At 38.9% G+C, this 20,953-nt stretch overlaps 1 protein-coding gene across 17 annotated transcripts in view; it reads left to right on the forward strand.

Moving 5' to 3' along the window:
• Positions 1–6,249, forward strand: part of LOC128867611 (probable multidrug resistance-associated protein lethal(2)03659) — a 58,206-nt gene extending 51,957 nt beyond the window's left edge. For all 17 annotated transcript variants that reach the window (XM_054109090.1, XM_054109053.1, XM_054109046.1 and 14 more), the window contains 9 exons: positions 903–1,062; positions 1,126–1,492; positions 1,579–1,996; positions 2,056–2,404; positions 2,463–3,290; positions 3,371–3,933; positions 4,043–4,821; positions 4,892–5,308; positions 5,378–6,249. In XM_054109090.1, the coding sequence (XP_053965065.1) occupies positions 903–1,062; positions 1,126–1,492; positions 1,579–1,996; positions 2,056–2,404; positions 2,463–3,290; positions 3,371–3,933; positions 4,043–4,821; positions 4,892–5,308; positions 5,378–5,413 (3,917 nt within the window). In that variant the 3' untranslated portion in view covers positions 5,414–6,249. The remainder of the gene's footprint in view (positions 1–902; positions 1,063–1,125; positions 1,493–1,578; positions 1,997–2,055; positions 2,405–2,462; positions 3,291–3,370; positions 3,934–4,042; positions 4,822–4,891; positions 5,309–5,377) is intronic.
• The last annotated feature ends 14,704 nt before the right edge of the window (positions 6,250–20,953 follow it).

The raw sequence follows: 20,953 nt of genomic DNA on the forward strand, positions 1-20,953 counted from the left end.
CCCACTCGATCATTCGTATCCGTCTATCATTATTATAGAGCTAGGTACTATAACCTCATACGGAGTGTCCGATATTCTTTTTATTTTTTTCTCCTTGTTCACTCCTCTCGGGAGCATAGGGCCTCGACAAGACTTGTCTTGCGTTGGTTTCGTTAATCTATTTGATTTCTGATTACCTGATTAGCCTGCTGCTATCAGTCCTAAGTGGTGGAAATGCCTACCCGTCGTTGCGTCGGAACAACGTCTTCTTGCTGTTTGGAGCGCCATCTGTGTTTCAGATTTTTCTGGCAGAAGGATCGCACAGGGATAGTTGAGAGCTTCACTAATTTTGGTGTGTCTGCGCTATTACCGCGGTCGCCCGCTTCCTCTTGCTGGCGCCACTGACGCAATGTGTAACTGTTTGTTTTTGCTTGTTTTAGCAGCCACAATGCAACTAATACGCTGACTATTGTGCGGAAGTAAGGATGGAAAGCATCAGTTTTTGGGTTTGAGGAATGAGATTTGTTTTTGTTTTAGAAACAGCGAAAGCAGGTAAATTTGGAAAGGTGCGAGGACCGTGCTTTACGAGGGATTCGAACCCACAACCTCTAGGATGGCAGGCTAGTGGACTTACGCTAGACTACCGAGGCCGTCCGATTCATACTACTTTCTAAATAATACTACACGTTTTCTTAATTCATTTGGCTCCTTAATTTCATTTATGCAGCTCGATTCCATTTTATACGCACGCCCATTCTGCTATTTGAAGGTATTAACCTAAAGCGTATTATTCGTTTTGGACTCTCCTGAGTTGTGACTTATACATTTCTATAACCTCCAATATATTAAATTATTTTTTTATTATTATTTAATTGGATTCCTCAAATATTTCTCAAATATTTTTATATTTTTTCTCATTGCAGAAACGCTAGGCAATGATTTGAGCTCATTATGGGAAGAAGAATTGAAGCGCAAGTCCACATCGAAGAGCGGCCCTAGTCTGCTGAGAGTCACAACCCGTGTTTTCGGTTGCCGTTTTGCACTCTTAGGTCTCGTACTACTTGTACTGGAATTGGGTTTAAGGTAAATGAATATACGAACAAGCAATTTTTTTTACTCCTGACAATCTGGTCAACTTTCTTATAGAGCATTGCAACCCTTATTTCTGCTGGGACTGATTGCCTACTACTCACAAGGTGGCGACAACATTAACACCGCATATCTGTATGCAGCAGGGGTGATATTCTGCAGTGCTGTAAATGTGTTCATAATGCATCCATACATGTTGGGCACCATGCACACGGGCATGAAGATACGAGTGGCCATGTGCAGTATGATTTATCGGAAGGCGCTGCGTTTGAGTCGAACGGCCTTGGGCGAGACAACAGCCGGCCAGGTGGTGAATTTGATATCGAACGATGTGGGTCGCTTAGATTTAGCAATGATATTTGTGCACTACCTTTGGATAGGTCCACTGGAAACGATCTTTATCACTTATTTGATGTCTATAGAGGTGAGTTTACAGTGCGATACGAGTATAAATGTATTTGAACACTTAAACTCACTAAACTCTTAAACTTCATCGTTTTGCAAACATAGATTGGTGTTGCGGCGTCTTTCGGTGTCGCCTTCATGCTGCTGTTTATTCCACTTCAAGGTTGGTTGGGCAAGAAGACGTCAGTGTTACGCTTGCGTACCGCTTTGCGCACAGATGAGCGCGTCCGTATGATGAATGAAATTATCTCGGGCATACAGGTGATCAAGATGTACGCGTGGGAGATACCATTCGGCAAGATGGTAGCCTATGCACGCAAAAAGGAAATCAACGCTATACGAAAAGTGTCGTATATACGTGGCGTGCTGTTGTCGTTCATCATGTTTCTGACGCGCGTTTCCGTCTTTCTTAGCTTGGTCGGTTATGTATTGTTGCAAAAGGTGCTGACGCCCGAGAAGGCTTTCGTCATCACGGCATATTATAACATTTTGCGTAGCACCATGACGGTCTTCTTTCCACAAGGTATTGTAGAGATACTTAAGGACTTAATCACATTTCATATTTATTTTCCACTTCTGTAGGTATTTCGCAAGTGGCCGAGGCTATAGTATCCATTAAGCGTATACAAAAGTTTATGCTGTATGAAGAGACTGACATTGTCGACAAGTCCTCTGATAATCCTAACTATCCTGGCAGTAATCAATCCACTGTGCTTAAGGACGATGAAAAGGCGCTGAATGGTAATGAGATTGAAAAGGCATTTGCCTCTAATGGACATGCCACATTGTCGGAGGCCGGTATTATATTGAGCAACGTGAAGGCCAAATGGGATCGCAACGCGGCCGAATATACCTTGGACAATGTGAATTTGCGTGTCCAGCCAGGCACACTGGTTGCCATCATTGGACCGGTGGGTTCGGGCAAATCGAGGTTAGCTGAACTTCCATTAAATACGTTGAATTAATCTGATTAAATGTTCACTTCTTAGTGTAGTACAAAGCATTCTCGGCGAATTGCGCCCCGAGTCGGGCACCATTGAAGTGAACGGCACTTTCTCCTATGCCTCGCAAGAACCTTGGCTCTTCACCGGCACCGTACGTCAGAATATACTCTTCGGCCAACCGATGAATCGCCGCCGCTATCAGCAAGTGGTGAAAAAGTGCGCGCTGGAACGTGACTTTGAACTACTGCCATATGGTGACAAGACTATAGTGGGCGAGCGTGGCGCATCGCTTTCGGGTGGTCAGAAGGCGCGTATAAGTTTGGCGCGTGCTGTCTATCGCCAGACCTCAATATACCTCCTTGACGACCCATTGAGTGCAGTGGACACGCATGTGGGCCGCCACCTCTTCGATCAGTGCATGCGTGGTTTTCTCAGAGATCACATCGTCGTGCTGGTCACACATCAGCTACAATTCCTGCAGCAGGCTGATCAAATTGTGATCATGGATAGGGGGAGAGTGAGTGCGGTAGGCACATATGATTATTTGCGTGAGTCTGGTTTAGATTTCGCAAAAATGTTAGCGGACCCCGAGAAGGAGGAGGCGCTGGAGGAAAAAGCGCGCTCGCGCTCTAGCAGCAGAGTGTATAGCAATCGTAGGAATAGCGAGGCATCTTTGAATTCCGTAACAGACTCATATATCGAAGATACGCCCATACACCAGCAGGAAACACAAGAGCAGGGTAAAATCGGTTTGGATCTGTATCAGAAATATTTTAGAGCCGGTGGTGGCTTCTTCACTTTCTTTGTTATGCTATTCTTCTGCGTATTGGCGCAGGTACTAGCTTCGGGAGGCGATTGGTTCTTATCATACTGGTGAGTGTTGGAGGCGCCTACTTTACTGCTGTGCGAAGAACCGTTCTATGTTTAAATTATTTAAATTATTTAAATTACAGGGTCGCCAAAAAGGGACGAAATGAAGTGGAAAATGTCAATGCTACCATCCCTTACGCTAGTTTCAATGACACCACTACATTACCACCGGCACCTGCCGTCACGGAGGGGTCAACATTTGCCACAATGATTCGCGATGCCGGTTGGGACGTGGACGCCGACACTCTGGACATTTATATTTTCACCGTTATCACAATAGCCACTATCGTCATTACGCTTGCGCGTAGTTTTCTCTTCTTCAATGTTGCTATGAAGGCTTCCATTAATTTGCACAATGCCATGTTCCGTGGCATAACGCGCGCTGCCATGTACTTTTTCAACATAAACCCTTCTGGGCGCATATTGAATCGCTTCTCCAAAGATATGGGTCAAGTGGATGAGATACTGCCATCGGTTATGATGGACGTCATACAGATATTCCTTTCACTTTTCGGTATCGTGATTGTGATTGGCATAGTGAATCCACTCTTTCTTTTACCAACGGCCTTATTGGCGGTACTATTTTACTATTTGAGATCGTTCTACTTGAAGACTTCGCGCGACGTCAAGCGTCTGGAGGCAATAAGTAAGTTGAGTGATTTAGCAGTATGAAAAAAAAAAACAAATGGAAAAAACATCATTAAGGCATCGACTAATATTAACTGTCATAAAAATTTGTATTTTATTTACCATAGCTCGCTCGCCAATCTACTCGCATATGGCTGCCTCGCTCGCCGGCTTGCCGACGATACGCGCGTTTGGCGCCCAGCGGGTGCTCATCTGGGAATTTGATAACTACCAGGACATGCATAGCTCCGCATTTTATTTATTCATTTCCACATCACGCGCCTTCGGTTATTGGCTGGATTGCTGTTGCATTGCCTACATAGCCATTATAACCTTGAGTTTCTTCCTCTTCCCGCCGGAGAATGGTGGCGATGTCGGCTTGGCCATTACACAGGCCATGGGCATGACGGGCATGGTGCAGTGGGGTATGCGTCAATCAGCTGAGCTGGAGAATACCATGACGGCAGTAGAACGCATAGTGGAATACGAAGATATCGAACCGGAGGGTGAATTGGAATCGCCAGCTGATAAGAAACCACCAAAAACATGGCCGGAGGAGGGTAAAATCGTTTTCGATCAATTGAGTTTACGCTACCTGCCTGATCCCAAGGCCGAATATGTACTGAAATCGCTGAACTTTGTGATCAAACCCTGTGAAAAGGTTGGCATTGTTGGACGCACTGGTGCCGGCAAGTCGTCACTGATCAATGCGCTCTTCAGGCTATCCTTCAACGATGGCTCGATCATTATCGATTCACGTGACACCAAAGACATGGGCTTACATGATTTGCGCAGCAAAGTCTCAATCATACCACAAGAGCCGGTGCTCTTCTCGGGCACAATGCGTTACAACTTGGATCCATTCGATGAATATTCAGATGCCAAATTGTGGGAGGCGCTTCAAGAGGTGCGTAGCGTCGTAGTTTTAAGAAACTACAGTTGTGCTTTATTAAAAAAATATTTCTATTTGCTTTTAGGTTAAATTGAAGCACGTCGTCGCCGAGCTGCCCAGTGGTCTGCAAAGTAAAATCTCCGAGGGAGGCGCTAATTTTAGTGTTGGTCAACGTCAATTAGTGTGTTTGGCACGCGCCATATTGCGTGAAAACCGAATTTTGGTCTTGGATGAGGCGACAGCCAATGTAGATCCCCAAACGGATGCACTCATCCAAATGACAATAAGGAATAAATTCAAAAATTGTACTGTACTCACAATCGCACATCGCCTGAATACTGTTATGGACTCCGATAAGGTTCTGGTTATGGATGCTGGCCAAGTGGTCGAGTTCGGTTCGCCACATGAGCTGTTAACGCAAAGTGAGGTGAAAATCTTCCATGGCATGGTGCAACAGACGGGGAAATCAACCGCAGAAAATCTGACTAGAATTGCCGAAAAAGTGAGTGAAATGCAGGGAAATTATTATTGTGACTAAATTTGTATTCTAAAATTTAATGTTTCCTTACAGGCACACGAACAAAACTTAAGGCCAAAGATGGAATAACTGTTTTTTGTCGTAGGTCACAAAGAAAAATTGAACAAATTAAAGTTTGCCAAGAGAAAACTCTTCTGCTCCACTCGCTCTGGGAATACGCCCTGCATCAGGAATTTTGCATAAAGGAATTTTTGCCACTTACCCACACATAGAATACTTATATATGTAGATATGTATGTAATTGCATACCAATGATCTTTGATAAAACAGTGTATTTTGAAGTAGCGCCTTGCTGCCTGTGAAGCGCTAAATTGCCGGATTTTAAGAAAATATTGTAATATAGTAAACATATTTTTTTCTAATCATTCACACTTTAAGTTTAAGTTTCCATTTAAACAAAGTTTAAAGCTAATATTAATACGCATACTTACATACACACACATACATACATTGTGCATAAATTACTCGTCATAAAGCCCTTAATATATGTACATATACTATGTAAGTCCTTAAGAGTGCGCATACTACTAATCACAAATTCCTAAAATTTTTATTTTGTTTGTTGCTTTAGTTTTTAAACACACAGTTTTTATAGTTTTAAGTAAATCAGTGTGTAATTTTCAGCGTGTAACAGATCTACTAATAGTTGCACAAACATATATGTAAATGTCTGTATAGTATATATTTTATAAAATGTATTTTATCTTTTTGTATTCGTATACCAATACAAATCAGCATACTGCAAGATGAAAATTCTTATGATAAATTAAATTAAATATTAATATTATATTTAAAGAAAGAGAATGTGCCTTTATGCAAGCGGAAAAAGCAACTAAATATAAGAGAAATGTACGGTCTTCGATTCCATTGAAAATAAACGTCCAAAACTTGAAATGGTCAAATTATGTAAATTGGTTTTTAATTGAACAGATGGCTTGAACTTATGGCTGTTCATGAAGCAAATAGCTTGTAACAATTGTTATAAATTATCACGTTTTGGTGTTCATGCACCCAAAGAACTTTCAAAGTAGGGGAAAGTGGGAGAGCAAAATGATATTTTATTTTGAGGGGAAGTTGCAAGGTTTGACTGAATAAGTTTTTACTAGTAAGAATTTGCAAATGAGCAAAACAGCTGAACGCAAAGTACAGGGTGGGCCAAATAAGACCTACTAATGACTAAAGACTACTGCCTAGAAGTATGCGCAGTTGCTCCATCTTGTTGTAACCACAAATTAGGATACTGCTCCGCCATTGGCCGCAAAAAGTTTTCCATCAATGTTCTGTAAGAAGCTCCTGAAATCGATTCCGGCGTTTCATCCTCATTTTCGAAGAAATATGGACCGATAATTCTAGTGGCCATAACACCGCACCAAACAGTACATTTAGATGGGTGCAGCTAATGTTAGTGTGTTGTTTTGGATTTTCAGAGCCTCACAATCTACAGTTTTGTTTTTTGACACAACCATTTAAATGGAAGTGCGCTTCATCCGACATCAAAACATTGTTTAAAAAATTTAATATATTTGTGTGGCTAATTGTGTAAATCGAAAAGCGTATTGTAGTTGTTGTTGGTGGTTCCATAATTAATTTCCAGCAATTCAATTATAACCTACAAAAAGAGAAAAATAAATATGTCAAAAAATAAAAAAAGTTATTTTTGCTTAACATTAGTAGGTCTTATTTTTATTTATTTTACTTTTTAAAGCTTACATGATAATAAAATTAAAAGTAAACTAAGCAAACGCAGCGCTAGCAGCAGAGGCTTTCGGCTGTTATTTGGCCCACTCTGTATTATTATTATTGATTGGCTGTTTGTGCACGGCGACCTGAATAGATCTATTGTGTTGTTGAGCTCTACTCAAATAATTTTAGGCTGTTAATAAATCCTAAAACTGCTGTAGGCTTAATTTCTACCAGGAGGTTTGGATCTATAGCCCCATTTCACTGGTAATTTAGTCTGCGTCGTGCCACTGCTGGGCAATCACATAGAATTTTTTTGCTGTTTCTTGTGCCTCTTTGCAGAGTCTACAGGAATCGTTTTCTAACGCCCCTATCTTTTTCATGTGATAATTAAGTTTACAGTGTCTTGTTAGTAGTTCAGTGTGAAGTTTTATGTGCTTTCTGCTTAGGTTAAGAATTACTTCTGCCTTTATAGATACTTTCTGGATCTATCCGTCTTTTCGATTGCCGCATGCCCGATTGGGCTCTCCAGTAGCCGATTGAGCCGCGTTGTTCCTGCTCACGTACATTGAAAGGCACTTTTGAAACTGTTATTTACCCTGTAGAAAGGTTCACGACCTATGAAGAAAGTGTTTGGCCCGGTTTTTACTATCAGCAATTTCATTGCCTTCGTACCCCTCATGTCCCGGAACCCACATCAAGATAACAGAGTTTCTTGATGCTAGGGTGTTCAGGATTTTAAAACATTCCCAGACCAACCTTGATTGGAATGAGAAGTTATCCGTTAAGTTTAGAGCTGCTTGACTGTTAGAGAGAATTTAATATTGGCACTGCGCGTGCCTCTCCGTAGACATTCTCTGGCACACAGCTCTAAGGCGTGGTAAGTAAAAGTAAACTCGAATTAAAATTTGCGAATTGCAATTGCTAATGGAATGTTTTTCATCTGACAGCGATGATGAAATGAAACAAATTATTGTGGACAAAAAAAAAAAAAAAAATCATGTGATTCCGAAGCTCGTTATTTTGCATTTAATTTGCTGTATTTTTAAATTTAATACGAGGTAGCTCAAATGTAAAATTTTTTTTGATTCATTGATGAATCTTAAGAGATCCGGAAGAGGAAGAATATGAACTTTACCCATACTCAGTATATCGCAACCCAATATCCTAAGTCTGATTCTGGAAAACGCCGGACAACTACAGAGAAAATGCTGTATAATGTTGTCATCCTCAAGACACCTACCAGTACTCTCCGGTCCTTTCTGCTGAGTTTTAGAAGAAAGGTCGCTATTTTCCTGTGTGGTTCTTTTACAAAGCACTTGGCTACTCTGCACCAGTTCAGCCCAGACCAACGTCCTCTATGAGTAGACCTCATGAAGTCGTCAATCCACAATTGAATCGATGCAGAATTGACACCTAGAAAGGGTTCAGGACCTAGTGGCATACTAGCAGAGCCTTCATTAGCCAGTTTATCAGTTATGTAATGTCCAGGCACCCAAATAAGACTAACCTTGTTGGGTTTTGCAACACTCTTCAGTTTTGTCTAACATTCATCGACTAACTTCGAAGAGCAGCGTGGGTTAGCAAGGGCTCTCAGTGCAGCTTGACCGTCACTACAAATTCCACTACTGCTACCACGCCATTTTTTCTCAATTAGCCAGTGTGCTACATTCAAGATGGCATAGGCTTCCGTAAAGAATACCGTGGCCATCTGTCATGCGTATAGGAGTACTAGTGTATTCGTCTAAGTACAATACAGATCCGCTCCCATCACTGGTTTTGGATGCGCCGGTGTAGACAGTGTGTTGATATCCCGTTAATAGGTTATCTGGACTTAACCATTGATCTCTATCTGGGTTCAAAACATCATACTTCCTACCGAAGCTAACGAAAGGCACCCGATTGTCCACTGGCATCGAGAACAGTGTGCACCGCTCGAAAAACTGGTAGTATATCTGACAGTTGGCAGTGCTTTCTTCATTTCGCCAGACTCCGTTTAACTTAAGCCTGCGGCGTACAGGCTTCCTTTCGAATTTGAAGATCTAGAGGTTGCAAGTTCAGAATGGCATTAAGGGTTTATAAGGTCAAAAAAATCAATTCTTTTTTTTCGTTTTAAGCGATTCCTAATATATTTCAGAATATTCACACATATTTCCGTAGATACAAAGCCAAAGGTAGGCGAGCGTTAGGTAGTTACGCTGTGGCCGGACAGCTATAGTACAAACTTTATCTTCTTTTCTCGACTTTTCATTTTTATGATTTTTTTGAATTTTCGTACATGAATGAAAAAAAACTAATGAACCTTTTGAAATGAATCATAGCTTGTTCCCTTCAGTATTATAATTAGAATTAGATAATTAGAAATCCATTTGAATTTTTTGCTTTAGATAATAATTACGAGCTGTATCTTGTACGCCAGTTGGAAACTCCAGCGTTGCAGCGCTCTACTTATTTCTATGTTAAACATTTTTTTCAACTTATTTTAACCAGTACAACAATTTTTTATACTTTTTAAATGTTCATTAAAAAATAGAAAAAACTTTGCAGTGCTAAATTAATTTTTTCCTTAAAAAAAAATCGCAAAGAGATGCAATTTTTAGACCTCATAAACCAGGCTCTCCCCTTAAGGGCATCACCAGATGTCATACTCGCAGCACCTGCGATACCCAAGCACACACTCCTCTGTAGTCTGTTTAGTGGTTTTACTCTGGAATTAACCATTGTAGCCTTCCACCATACTACAGAGGCGTATTAATGATGGGTCTAATCAGGATGATGTACAACCAGTGTACTATCGCCGGTCTTAGACCCCATGTTTTGGCTAAGGTTCTCTTACACTACCAAAAGGCTTTTAGTGTTCGAGAGACCTTCTGCTCGACGTGCTTCTTCCAGGTAAGCTTACTATCTAGGATTACTTCTAAGTAGTAACAGGCCTTCCATATTACGTTTCTTAGTGAAAAGCACTAAGGTACATACTTTTTATAGGATTCACCGAAAGGCAATGCAATTCGCGCCAATGCTCAATCTAAATCAACTCCTATAAAATAGTGGTGCAATAAAACCTGTCATAAAAGTGGGTCCACGTTTATTTTGTTTATTTCAAGTCTAAAACAAAATTACAGTTTTTACAGACCACTAAGAACTAATTTGAGCTTAAATTACTACAGATAAAATATTAAATAAATTAAAAGAGAGTTTAGATATTAATAAAATGTATTCTTTGAATCCATAAAGTCAAGCCGAATGGAACTAGAGATATCATTGAATTCTCTTTATGTTAATTTATATCAAACGGGAATTATAGGAAGGGATAGGATTTGAGAAGCATATTTAGGGAACACCTTCTGCACACCTTCATATACATATCTAAACTGCAAATTGGTGGCAAGGCCTTCAGATAAATGTTGCATACTCTAAAGTGAAAAGTAATAGGACTATGAATAAGTTCGTGCGGTTTTACAACAGATGGCGTAACTTGATTATTATTCCATCGATCCACATTTCCAAACATTCATTGGAGAGCTACTGTCGTAAGGCACAAACGTCAGTATAAGTTTTTTATTTGAAGCGTAAACAACAATATTTTTACCACACTTGAAAATGTCGAATTTCGTGCCAAATAATGTGTTTTTGCGGGTAATTCTTCTTCATTATTTTAATATGAAGAAAAAAGCAGCCGAAAGTCATCGTATCTTGGTGGAAGTTTATGGTGAGCATGCTCTATCTGAGCGAACGTGCCAGAAGTGGTTTGCACGCTTTAAAAGTGGTGATTTTGGCTTGGAAGACGAAGAACGCGAGGGTGCGCCGCCAAAGTTCATGGATACCGAATTGGAGGAATTGCTCGATCAAGATCCGGCTCAAACGCAAGAAGAGGTTGCAAAAACTTTGGGAGTTGATCAATCAACCATTTCCAAACGTTTAAAAGCCATGGGAATGATCCGAAAGGTAGGCCATTGGGTGCCGTATGAATTGAAGCCAAGAGACGTTGAACGCCGTTTTATGGCATGCGAACAACTGCTTCAACGGCACAAAAGAAAGGGTTTTTTGCATCGAATTGTGACTGGCGATGAAAAGTGGGTCCATTACGACAATCCAAAACGTCGGGCAACGTATGGATACCCTGGCCATGCTTCAACATCGACGTCGGCGCAGAATATTCATGGCCTGAAGGTTATGCTGTGTATCTGGTGGGACCAGCTGGGTGTTGTGTATTATGAGCTACTGAAACCGAATGAAACGATTACGGGGGATGTCTACCGACGACAATTGATGCGTTTGAGCCGAGCACTGCGAGAAAAACGGCCGCAATACGCCGATAGACACGACAAAGTTATTTTGCAACATGACAATGCTCGGCCACATGTTGCACAAGTGGTCAAAACATACTTAGAAACGCTCAAATGGGATGTCCTACCCCACCCGCCGTATAGTCCAGACCTTGCGCCATCCGATTACTATCTCTTCCGATCGATGCAACATGGCCTGGCTGACCAGCACTTCCGTAATTACGATGAAGTCAAAAAATGGATCGATTCGTGGATTGCGGCAAAACCGACCGAATTTTTCACAAAGGGAATCCGTGAATTGCCAGAAAGATGGGAAAAAGTAGTAGTAAGCGATGGACAATATTTTGAATATTAAATTTGTAACCATTTTACGTCAATAAAGTTTCAAATTTCGAAAAAAACCGCACGAACTTATTCATAGTCCTATTAATTTGAGAGTAATTCTCGGATGGGTCCGAGAACATCGAGCTATGACGATGTACAGAACGTAAGATTGAGTAAGAAGTGGATACAATAAAGTTTATGTGACTGTTGAATGTAAAATGGGAGTCAAAGATCAGATCAGATCTATGAGTTCATGAACAGATTGAAGTTAAGTATTGGCAATACTAAAGATGGATGGAAAACATTTTGAGTTTTGACGAAAGTAACATGAAAACTTTTCTTGATATTTTGAGAGCGACGACAGAGTTACTGCATCAACGAACGAGCGCATTAATTTCCTCATTTTTCCCCATCACAGAAAATATTTTCAAATCATCAGCATACAGAAGAAAGTTGGCAAACGTAAAGCAGGTACTAATATCCTTAATAAATAGAACGAACAGAAGAGACGCTAAAATACTGCCGTGTGGCACCCGTGAAGATGCAAGGAAAGGTTTCGAACATTCACCCTCAATCATTGCCATACGAAAAACAGAAATGAAAACCAAGCGAGGCTAATTCACGTAATGGAATTGTATGGGAAACTCTATTTAATACTTTAGAAAAGTCCGTGCCAACACAATCGACTTGAAAAACTTCAGCAAAAGTTGAAAAACAATTACACTAAAAGCAACTAGGTTGGAAACTGTAGACCTACCCGATATAAATCCATGCGGATTAGGCGTTAGCAATTTACATCCATTATTCATGAAGCCGAAATTTTTAAAGTTCTCTATCCAGCTGTTATTTAAAAAAAACCCGTTTTTGAAATACCACCTTGATTAAAAAGTTCCCGAACAAACGCCCGGTGACTCCTTAAGTCAATTGAATTGAGTTCCGGTTTTTTGTTAGGTTGCCACATCTATGATTAAAATTTCTACCAAAATGTGATCGCCCTTGCTTGTCATTTGTAAAAGTTACGCCGTATTGAGTAAATCAACCTTTGTGCGCATATTTTCGACCTTTTATAGTATTATATTAAAAATGGTTTTGTATTTAAAACAACAACGAGTTTGTATTAAATTTCGGGTTGAAAAATGGATTCATTGGTGCGAAAATCTTAGAAATATTAGGAAACTGTTTCGGTGATGATCCTCTAAGGAAAACAACAATTTACGAGCCCCTTGAACGCTTCAGGCGAGAACGTGAGTCCATCGAGGATGACGAACTTGGTGGCAGGCCTTCGGTATCCAAAACTAATGAAAACATCATTAAAGTGAAAGAAAAGTTGGTCAATAACCACAAATTAATCCTCAGAAAGCTTGGCAGAGGACTTAAATATTGCTTATGGATCTGTTCAGAACGTTGTAGTTAATGATTTGGGTTTGTGCCGTGTTGCTGTAAAGTTGGTCCCAAAGGACTTGAATTTCATGTAAACAAGGGAATACGTTGATACCACCAAAGACATGACTTCCAGGGCTGAATCCCACTCAACATTCATAAAACTCATAATTACTAGAGACGAGAGGTGGGTTCATTTGTACGACACACAATCCAGACATCCGACGAGTGAGTGGAGAGATCCGAATGAACCAAGACCAAAAACCAAGTCGTTTTCAATCAAAAAGAAAGCGATGCTCACGGGTTTTATGGATTAAAACGGTATTGTACACGAAACTTTGCCAAAAGGTCCATCAGTTAATAAGGACTTTTGGTTAGGCATTAGGAGACGTTTACGTTAAGCAATTCGCCAAAAAAGAAAGGATTTATGGGAAAAGAACTCGCAGATTTTGCACCATCGCACACTCATTATCCGTGAATTGTTTACCAAGAACGAAACGAATACCATCTAACAGCCATCGAATTCACCTGAAAGGGCTCCTTGCGATGTTTTTCTGTTTGATTGAGTCAAAAAACCACTAAAAGGAATGCGTCCTAACAGCCGAGAGGAAGTATTGGAAAAATCGAAAACGGCTTTGGTGGCTATACCGAAAAAAATAGAGTTCCAGAAGTGTTTGAGAGCTGGATCAAACGCTGGCATAAGTGCGTGTTGATGGCGTGTACTATGAAGGCGATAATATTACTTTTGAGGAATAAACTAGTATTTTGAATTTTATGAATATATTCCGAGAACCTTTTGATCTAGGTGGTATGGCTTACTTTTGTTAGTCTAGGGTAGTCTAGAGAACCAGGAAGAAAGTATACTGGCTCACGTATAACCTCTTTTTTAATGCCTGTTGACTTCATAAGAAAGTAAAATTTGGGCAACTGAACAGTGAACCATACTTCAGCATTTTATATGGGTATTTGGTCGAGCTTCTCCCCTATTTGTGGTGTGCGTCTTGATGTTTTCCTCTTCTTCTGCTTTTATGTAGTGCAAGATTTTTTACTTATCACTCGCTTCTCGCACCCACCGCTATTCACCTATTCACCACATAAATTTCTTCATAAAGTAACATTTCAGCTGGCAGCACTAAAATGTCCAACACGCGTGGCAGTACTGTGCAGCGTAGAGCAAAACAAAACGCGATAAAAATCTACAATGCCAATAACAACCAAATACTGACAGTTTGTTTTTTGTTTTGATTACTGCCACAGCACCAACATCCCAATTGCACCACACAAAAATCCAATAAAAAAATCAAAAATTATAAAAAAAATAAAACCAAAAAATTTCAATTATTTCAAGTGCACGAAAATCAAAAATGCTATTAAACGAAATAGAATAATCTGTTCCAGAAGCAAAAGCGCGAGATACCCATCAACTATCGGTGAGCAGAAGCGCCTAAAATCATGCAGCGGGGCAAGTGCGATGAGTGAAAAATGAAATGTTGTGCTCTTTTATTGAAATTGAAAATTTTAAATTGTAGAAAAGTGAACGGAAGTAGGAGTGCATATCAATATTGTCCAATTATGAATGCACAATAGGTTATTATAATGATATAAAAAGTGGAAAAGTGAATGTGTAATAACTAAACAAAATAAGCGAAACAAAAGACGTTTGCATTGTGTGTTTGCTCTTAACGCAGGAGGGTGGAAAATTCAATAATTCGATTCGATCTGCTGCTGCGGTGGTGGTATAGGTTGGTTTTTGGATTTGGAGAAGGTGTAACGGTAACTGCCTCCGCTCAGTTCGCCGCACCGGCAGGTGTATGTGATTGCTGTTGGGCCGATGAGTGATGAGGCCAACATCACCAGAGCGTAGTGGATTGGTGTGTACGTGAATGTATGTGAGTGTGGTCATGCATGAGAGTGGCGCTAGCGAATGAGTGTCGTCGAATGCTGCAGTTTGTTATGTCCAAGCGGTTACGGTTCAATAGAATTGTTGGGTAAACGTGTACTCGCGCTTAGAATGTTTGATTGGTAGTGAATATTGGCTTTGTTTGATAAATTTGTACAAATAAAAGTGTTTATATAGGCACTCGAATTACGGCGTATCCGAATGTAAATATATATGCATGTGTGTTGTTGCCAGTTGTTTATATTTTGCTATCAGCTGACATTTATTATTATTAATTAAATATCAAAGGCGCTCTGAACAAAGAAGCTAAATCGCCCTAAGAAAATAAAATTTTACTCACTTTTCTAAAAGAAATATGATTTATTATTATTTAAAAAAATATATATCTGGCATATAATTGGCGCCTACCATGATTCAATAATAAAAGGTTTGCTCAGTAAGCAGCTTTCTCATTCCCTCTTGACAAATCGGCTCCCTTAGCAAGACACTGGGTTGTTAACTCTAGAAATTTTTAGCAAAAGTGGAAAAATGTTAAATTTGTAAAGTAAAAAGTAAAAATATTTCGTTTTCAAAAGGGTGTATAAGCACTTGCTCGGTATGTGAATAACCATGACGATATGGAAAACATACTGACATACAGCTTAAATCAGGATATCACAAAGCATCTTTTTGGGGCAATGAACGTGAAAGATGGACGTTTTGACAATTTGAGTCCAATGCCTTTCAAATACGGGTGGGGGAAGTACTTACTACGTTACTTCAAAGATACATAAGTTACCAACAAGAGCTCATTTAGCAATATGGAACTAATCATAGCCTCCTGATGGCAGATGGCTTTTTATGAGGAGCTTTTTCATGGCAGAAATACACTCGGAGGTGTGCCACTGCCTGTCGAGGAGCCTCTGCTATTACAAACAACATTTTCTATCATTTGGTGTTTCATGCCCGTGGTAGTTTGTCAAGTAGTTAGGAATGAATAATCGCGACTTGGGGGTCAAAACTCCAAACTTACGTGGGCATAGCATAGTAAAGCAAAGCGCAAGGAATTCATTAGGGCCATACTGCTTAGGTAATATAATAGCTTCATATTGGTTAAACTTCCCAACTTCGAGATCAGTTTTCAATTTAAACATTAATTCACAAAATATCAGTCTGGGTTTAACTTAATAACATTTTTTGTAATATCATTCCTGGCAATTTCTGTTTATACCAGTTATAGTTTAAGTAAAAAGAAAACTTTTTTTGCTACCATTTTTACCAAAAAGGTATTTAATTTTTCCACTTTCTACGCCTTCTACGGGAGTGTCAAAATTCTAATGTCACAAGTGAGCAAACCTTTAATAATTGAATCATGGGCGTCTGCAATCTCTTTGTTAGGTGTTTGGCTGAGCTCCTCCTTCTATTTGCGGAGTGCGTCTTGATGTTGTTCCACAAATGTTCCACATATTTGACTATTAGCTCCTTCAAAATATTACCTTACTCCAGAACAACATTGCATTTAAGGTGAGTGAGCATATCATTTATACAAGGTGGCGCAAAATATTTTGTTTTCGACTAATTTTTTTAGTAAAAAAAAAGGTCTGCCTAGGAGCGACTGCTATTAGAAAAAAACTTATTCTATCAATTGCAACTTTTTTTTAACTCCGTGAAAGTAAGTGATGGTAGTGCCAAATCTTCTCTCCTATGAACAGGAACACATGCGGAAATCGAACATGTGTGTATTTGTTGCTTTGAAACGGCAGAGATTTGATGAGCCAATGAAGATGGGACCCAGATACAATTATCATACTCAAAAGCATGACTCCGAGGCCGTAAACAAATGCAGCAGTGGGTGGAAGAGGATGGGTAGAGGCTGATGAAAGCGAGGAAGTTCAGATCGCGGAGGGGAATTTTTCGCTAATTCGCAGTACTTACACACAGACTTCTATACTCAAGCCTAAAAATAAGTCAATTTTTGAAAGAATTGACAACAATGTCCAAAATGCTTGATTCACTTGTCGTGGAATCACGCTAACATTTTCACTTTTTGTATGATTGTTGAGACATTTATTTAAGGATATCCATTTAAATCATTTTATACCTAATATCACAGTAATTAAATTTTACAACAGCAAGTTTTTTCTGATCGATATGACTGACCAAATGGAGGGAAAATATACTCGTATGTGGTGTGAAGTGTAATGTGCCGTAGATGGCCTATGCAGGTATTTTACAAAATCTTCAATTTGATTGGATTAAGCGCCTGGGTGCTATGTAAAGGAATGGCAGGTTTATCGGAAAAAAATTTATTTCACTTAGGAGAAGAATTTGTGGCAGCATAATAAATGTCTTCACAGTAATTTCCTTTCAAACCCAAAGGCCGAGCTGTGTATACAGAAAAACGTGGTGGAGTAGTGTTAAAGGCAATTTTCCCCTCCGTTCAACGGCGATTTACCTCACGACTGATTGTTTCTTTCACTTTGTGTAGCTTAGTAGCAGTGAAGGTAGATTGCATTTCTTAATTTGTTTAACTAATACAATGTTTAGAATCCAGACTACTAATAAACTTTGTTAATTTTTTATGTTTACGTTTATAGGCAATAAAATAAGGCAAGATTGAGTTGCACACAACAAAGATGTTCCTATCATTGTTTGAAATAAAAAAATAGTCAGCGTTGCGAGTCTTATTGTTTTTGTAGAATATTTAATGTATTGTAAAAATAAATTAAAAATAAAATAACCTACTGTATTCAATTTTTCAAAATCCAGTATTTAAAAAACCAGCAAAAAAAGTTTCAATCACATTAATTTAAATTGCAGAAATAACAAAACAAAAACTAAAACATTATCTTATCGGAATTTTCACCTTTCTAGCAGCATCTCCTACCGGTATAGAGCTGACTTCGAGCACTCAATAATTGCTCACTGGCCACACTCGTTGGAGGAGCAGATAATATTTTAAAGCAATTAAAAATAATGTGGGTCTTGATACCAATATTCAAAAAAATGCTACAAAAAGTTGATATAATTTTTGACGGAAAATTTTTTCGAAATTTTTGGTGCTCTCTTGGCCGAAACCGAATTAAAATTTTGTGGTCGATGGCGAAGTTCGGTCGTTCTCTAATTTTATGACTCCCAAACTAATATTGGGCTTTGAGAGGTGATAACTTTTCGTAAACGGCTGCTCAACGGTTGAAGTCATTTAATGCGCCGAAGATAAACAGAAATTTCTTTTTAGGAGGCTTAAAAGCTGCGAGTCTAAGAAAGAATTAAAAAAAAATATATTTTCCTGGTTTTGTAACGAAAATTATTTTTACTAAGTTTCTAAATAAATAAAAAAATACTTTCCAGGTTTTGTAGTGAAAATTATTTTTACTAAGTTTCGTTAAATAAATAAAAACATATTTTCCTGGTTTTGTAATGCAAATAATTTTTACTAAGTTCCGCTAAATATCATAATTTTATTCAAATTCTTTTGTGAAACGCTATATGTTTTTTATAAGAAACTTTTTAAAAGCACTCTGAAGCAAAGCGCATTCATAGAAGGTGATATTTGTGGAGCACCTCATTCGTTGTTTTTTTTTTCTTGCGATTTGGTGCTTTGAATGTTGTTTTTAGTTCATTTTGTTATCATTCCATTTGTTTATTTACATTCCAATTGAAATACTGCAATTGTAAAAACAAATTTATATAAGTTTTGTTTTCGTACTACCGCTATCACCTTGCATGGGTATGGAACCGCCTTGCTCAGAAATTTGTCATTTCTATCATTCCGCTTAACGAATGGGAGACGACGTACTCGATCACGGCGATCGCCCAGATTCTTACAATTCCAAAATTACACATGACAATTTATCATAAAAATGTCTACGAATCTTCAAAAATGCTTAATTCAGCTAAGTACATATGTATGTACATATCTATGTGTGTATGTACAAACGCAAAACACCACTTGTACTTCCCATTTCTTCTCCTTACGGACTTTGAGTAAGCGCCGAATGCTTATTGAATATAAATTACGTCTACCAGAGGAATTTCAGCCATCAATATCATTTTTATTGATCGCTTTTCAAAATGCCGAACCACCTAAAGGAGAAATGTACGAGCTCACCTACTCAATTTGTAATTGTAATAAATATGCGTATATGTGCATGAGTACCTGTATAAATATGTTCGCACATACACATGTGCATGTAGAACCGCTTTTCATGTTCCATGTGTGGTGCCGTCCATATAAGCTATTAAAGGGATAAATGGGTCGTAAAATTTTCATATACCAAATAATTCCATCAACGACTGAATTTAATGCATTTACGTGATATGCCCGCAGACATTTACTATATTTTTGTGGTTTCTAAAAAATTTATAAACTCCAGTGAAGTATTGAAGAAATAATTCTCTAAGACTCACTCGAGTCTAAAAGTGTTTTTTTTTCTAATTAGGAACAGAATAAGTTTGAGCTGAAGTACAAACCCACATTTATGACTTGGACTTAGAACGTCATTCAAGATTTAACTGCTTATCATGAAGCTTACCGGCGAGGAAATTTTTAAAAATTACTACCGAAATTCTAAGTCGGTGGCCGCAACTTTATGGACGTTTATGCTAATCATTTCACAAGTCGGTTGGATTTGCTATAGTGGATAAATTCGAGCAACATATTCACTATTAAATCTCCTGTGATAGTTAGGCAATACACTCAGCTAAGTGCCGGAAATATGACAGTTGTCTAGCTAGAATTCCGTACCAAACGTTTCAAGCGCTATGGTTTTCAATGCTTTACTCAGCTAAAAGCTTTGACCTATGATCAAAAAGTATCGGGAATGTTTAATTTAAACGAATCGCGCCCGTGGGAATCGGTCCATATTTTTTTCTTATGTTGGTAGGACTGAAAGTCACTTTTTAGCACCGTCGGACCATTAGTGTCTGCCTGGCCGGCCGACAATGTGGGCAAACAATTCTTGGATTTTGCATGATGATAACGCGCCATCGCACCGTGCCCAAATTGTGCTGGATTATTTGACCATTCACCTGATATGGTCCAGTGCGACTTCTTTTTGTTTTCGAAGTTGAAGTTACAACTTCGTGGAAGGAGATTTCAGTCGATAGAGGAGATCAAAGAGAATGTGACGAATGACCTGAAGGCCCTCTATTCGTCGGCCTACCAGGAGTGCATGGAGGACTGGGCACATGTGTCTTGCTTCAGACGCGTCATGTTTTGAAGGAGATAAAATAAATTTGCCTGAAATTTAACTCTGTTTTGTTTTATTTAAACAATCCCGGTACTTTCTGGTTATAGGTATAGAAAGGTGTTCTAGTTCAGCCCCTAGTTACAAATCACACGTTTGTAGATATGACGAGCAAGTCATCTGGTTAGTTATCTCAAGTTATGTATCGCCCATGTTTACCACTTATATTAAAATGAAAATAGTATTATTTTATATAAAATTATTTGTTCAGTTAATTAAATAAAATATTCATTATCATCATCAGGCAGCGTTAGAGCTCAGGGTGAGCTTTAGCTCTATCAACTAGCCTTCTCCATAATTTCATGCAAATTTCCATTCCTAAATTTAGATAAATTTTAGTTCAGATCCGATGATAGAGATTGGTTCTTTTAATGAATTTAGTTATTAGTGATATTGATTCAAAAGGAGGGACTTAGAGGAGTGAAATTGGGCTTGTGTTAGTAAATATTTGTTCTCTACTCGTGTATGCATTGAGCAGTTCAGGAGAAGTTGAGTAACTGTAACTACGATGTCTGAGTGTGCAAAAACAGTGTGTTGGGTTTGTATTATTCATAAGATGGCCGTGTGTTATATTCATGTGTCCTAACCGAAGACGTTTGAATTTGTGTTTTTGTATGGGTCTTTGTGTAGTTAATATTTTTATACCAGTCATTCGTAAGGTTCTATACGAAGTGTTGTTTGTTGTGAAAGTGCTGTTAAATATGATTTATCGAATACGTTGAAGTTGTCTGTGCGAGTTACTGGCTTTTGATGAGCTTGTTTGGCGGATTGGTCGGCGAAGTTGATTCCAACATGTTATTGTGTCCAGGCA

Source organism: Anastrepha ludens, chromosome 2 (genome assembly GCF_028408465.1).
Source record: "Anastrepha ludens isolate Willacy chromosome 2, idAnaLude1.1, whole genome shotgun sequence".
Taxonomy (NCBI): Eukaryota; Metazoa; Arthropoda; class Insecta; order Diptera; family Tephritidae; genus Anastrepha; species Anastrepha ludens.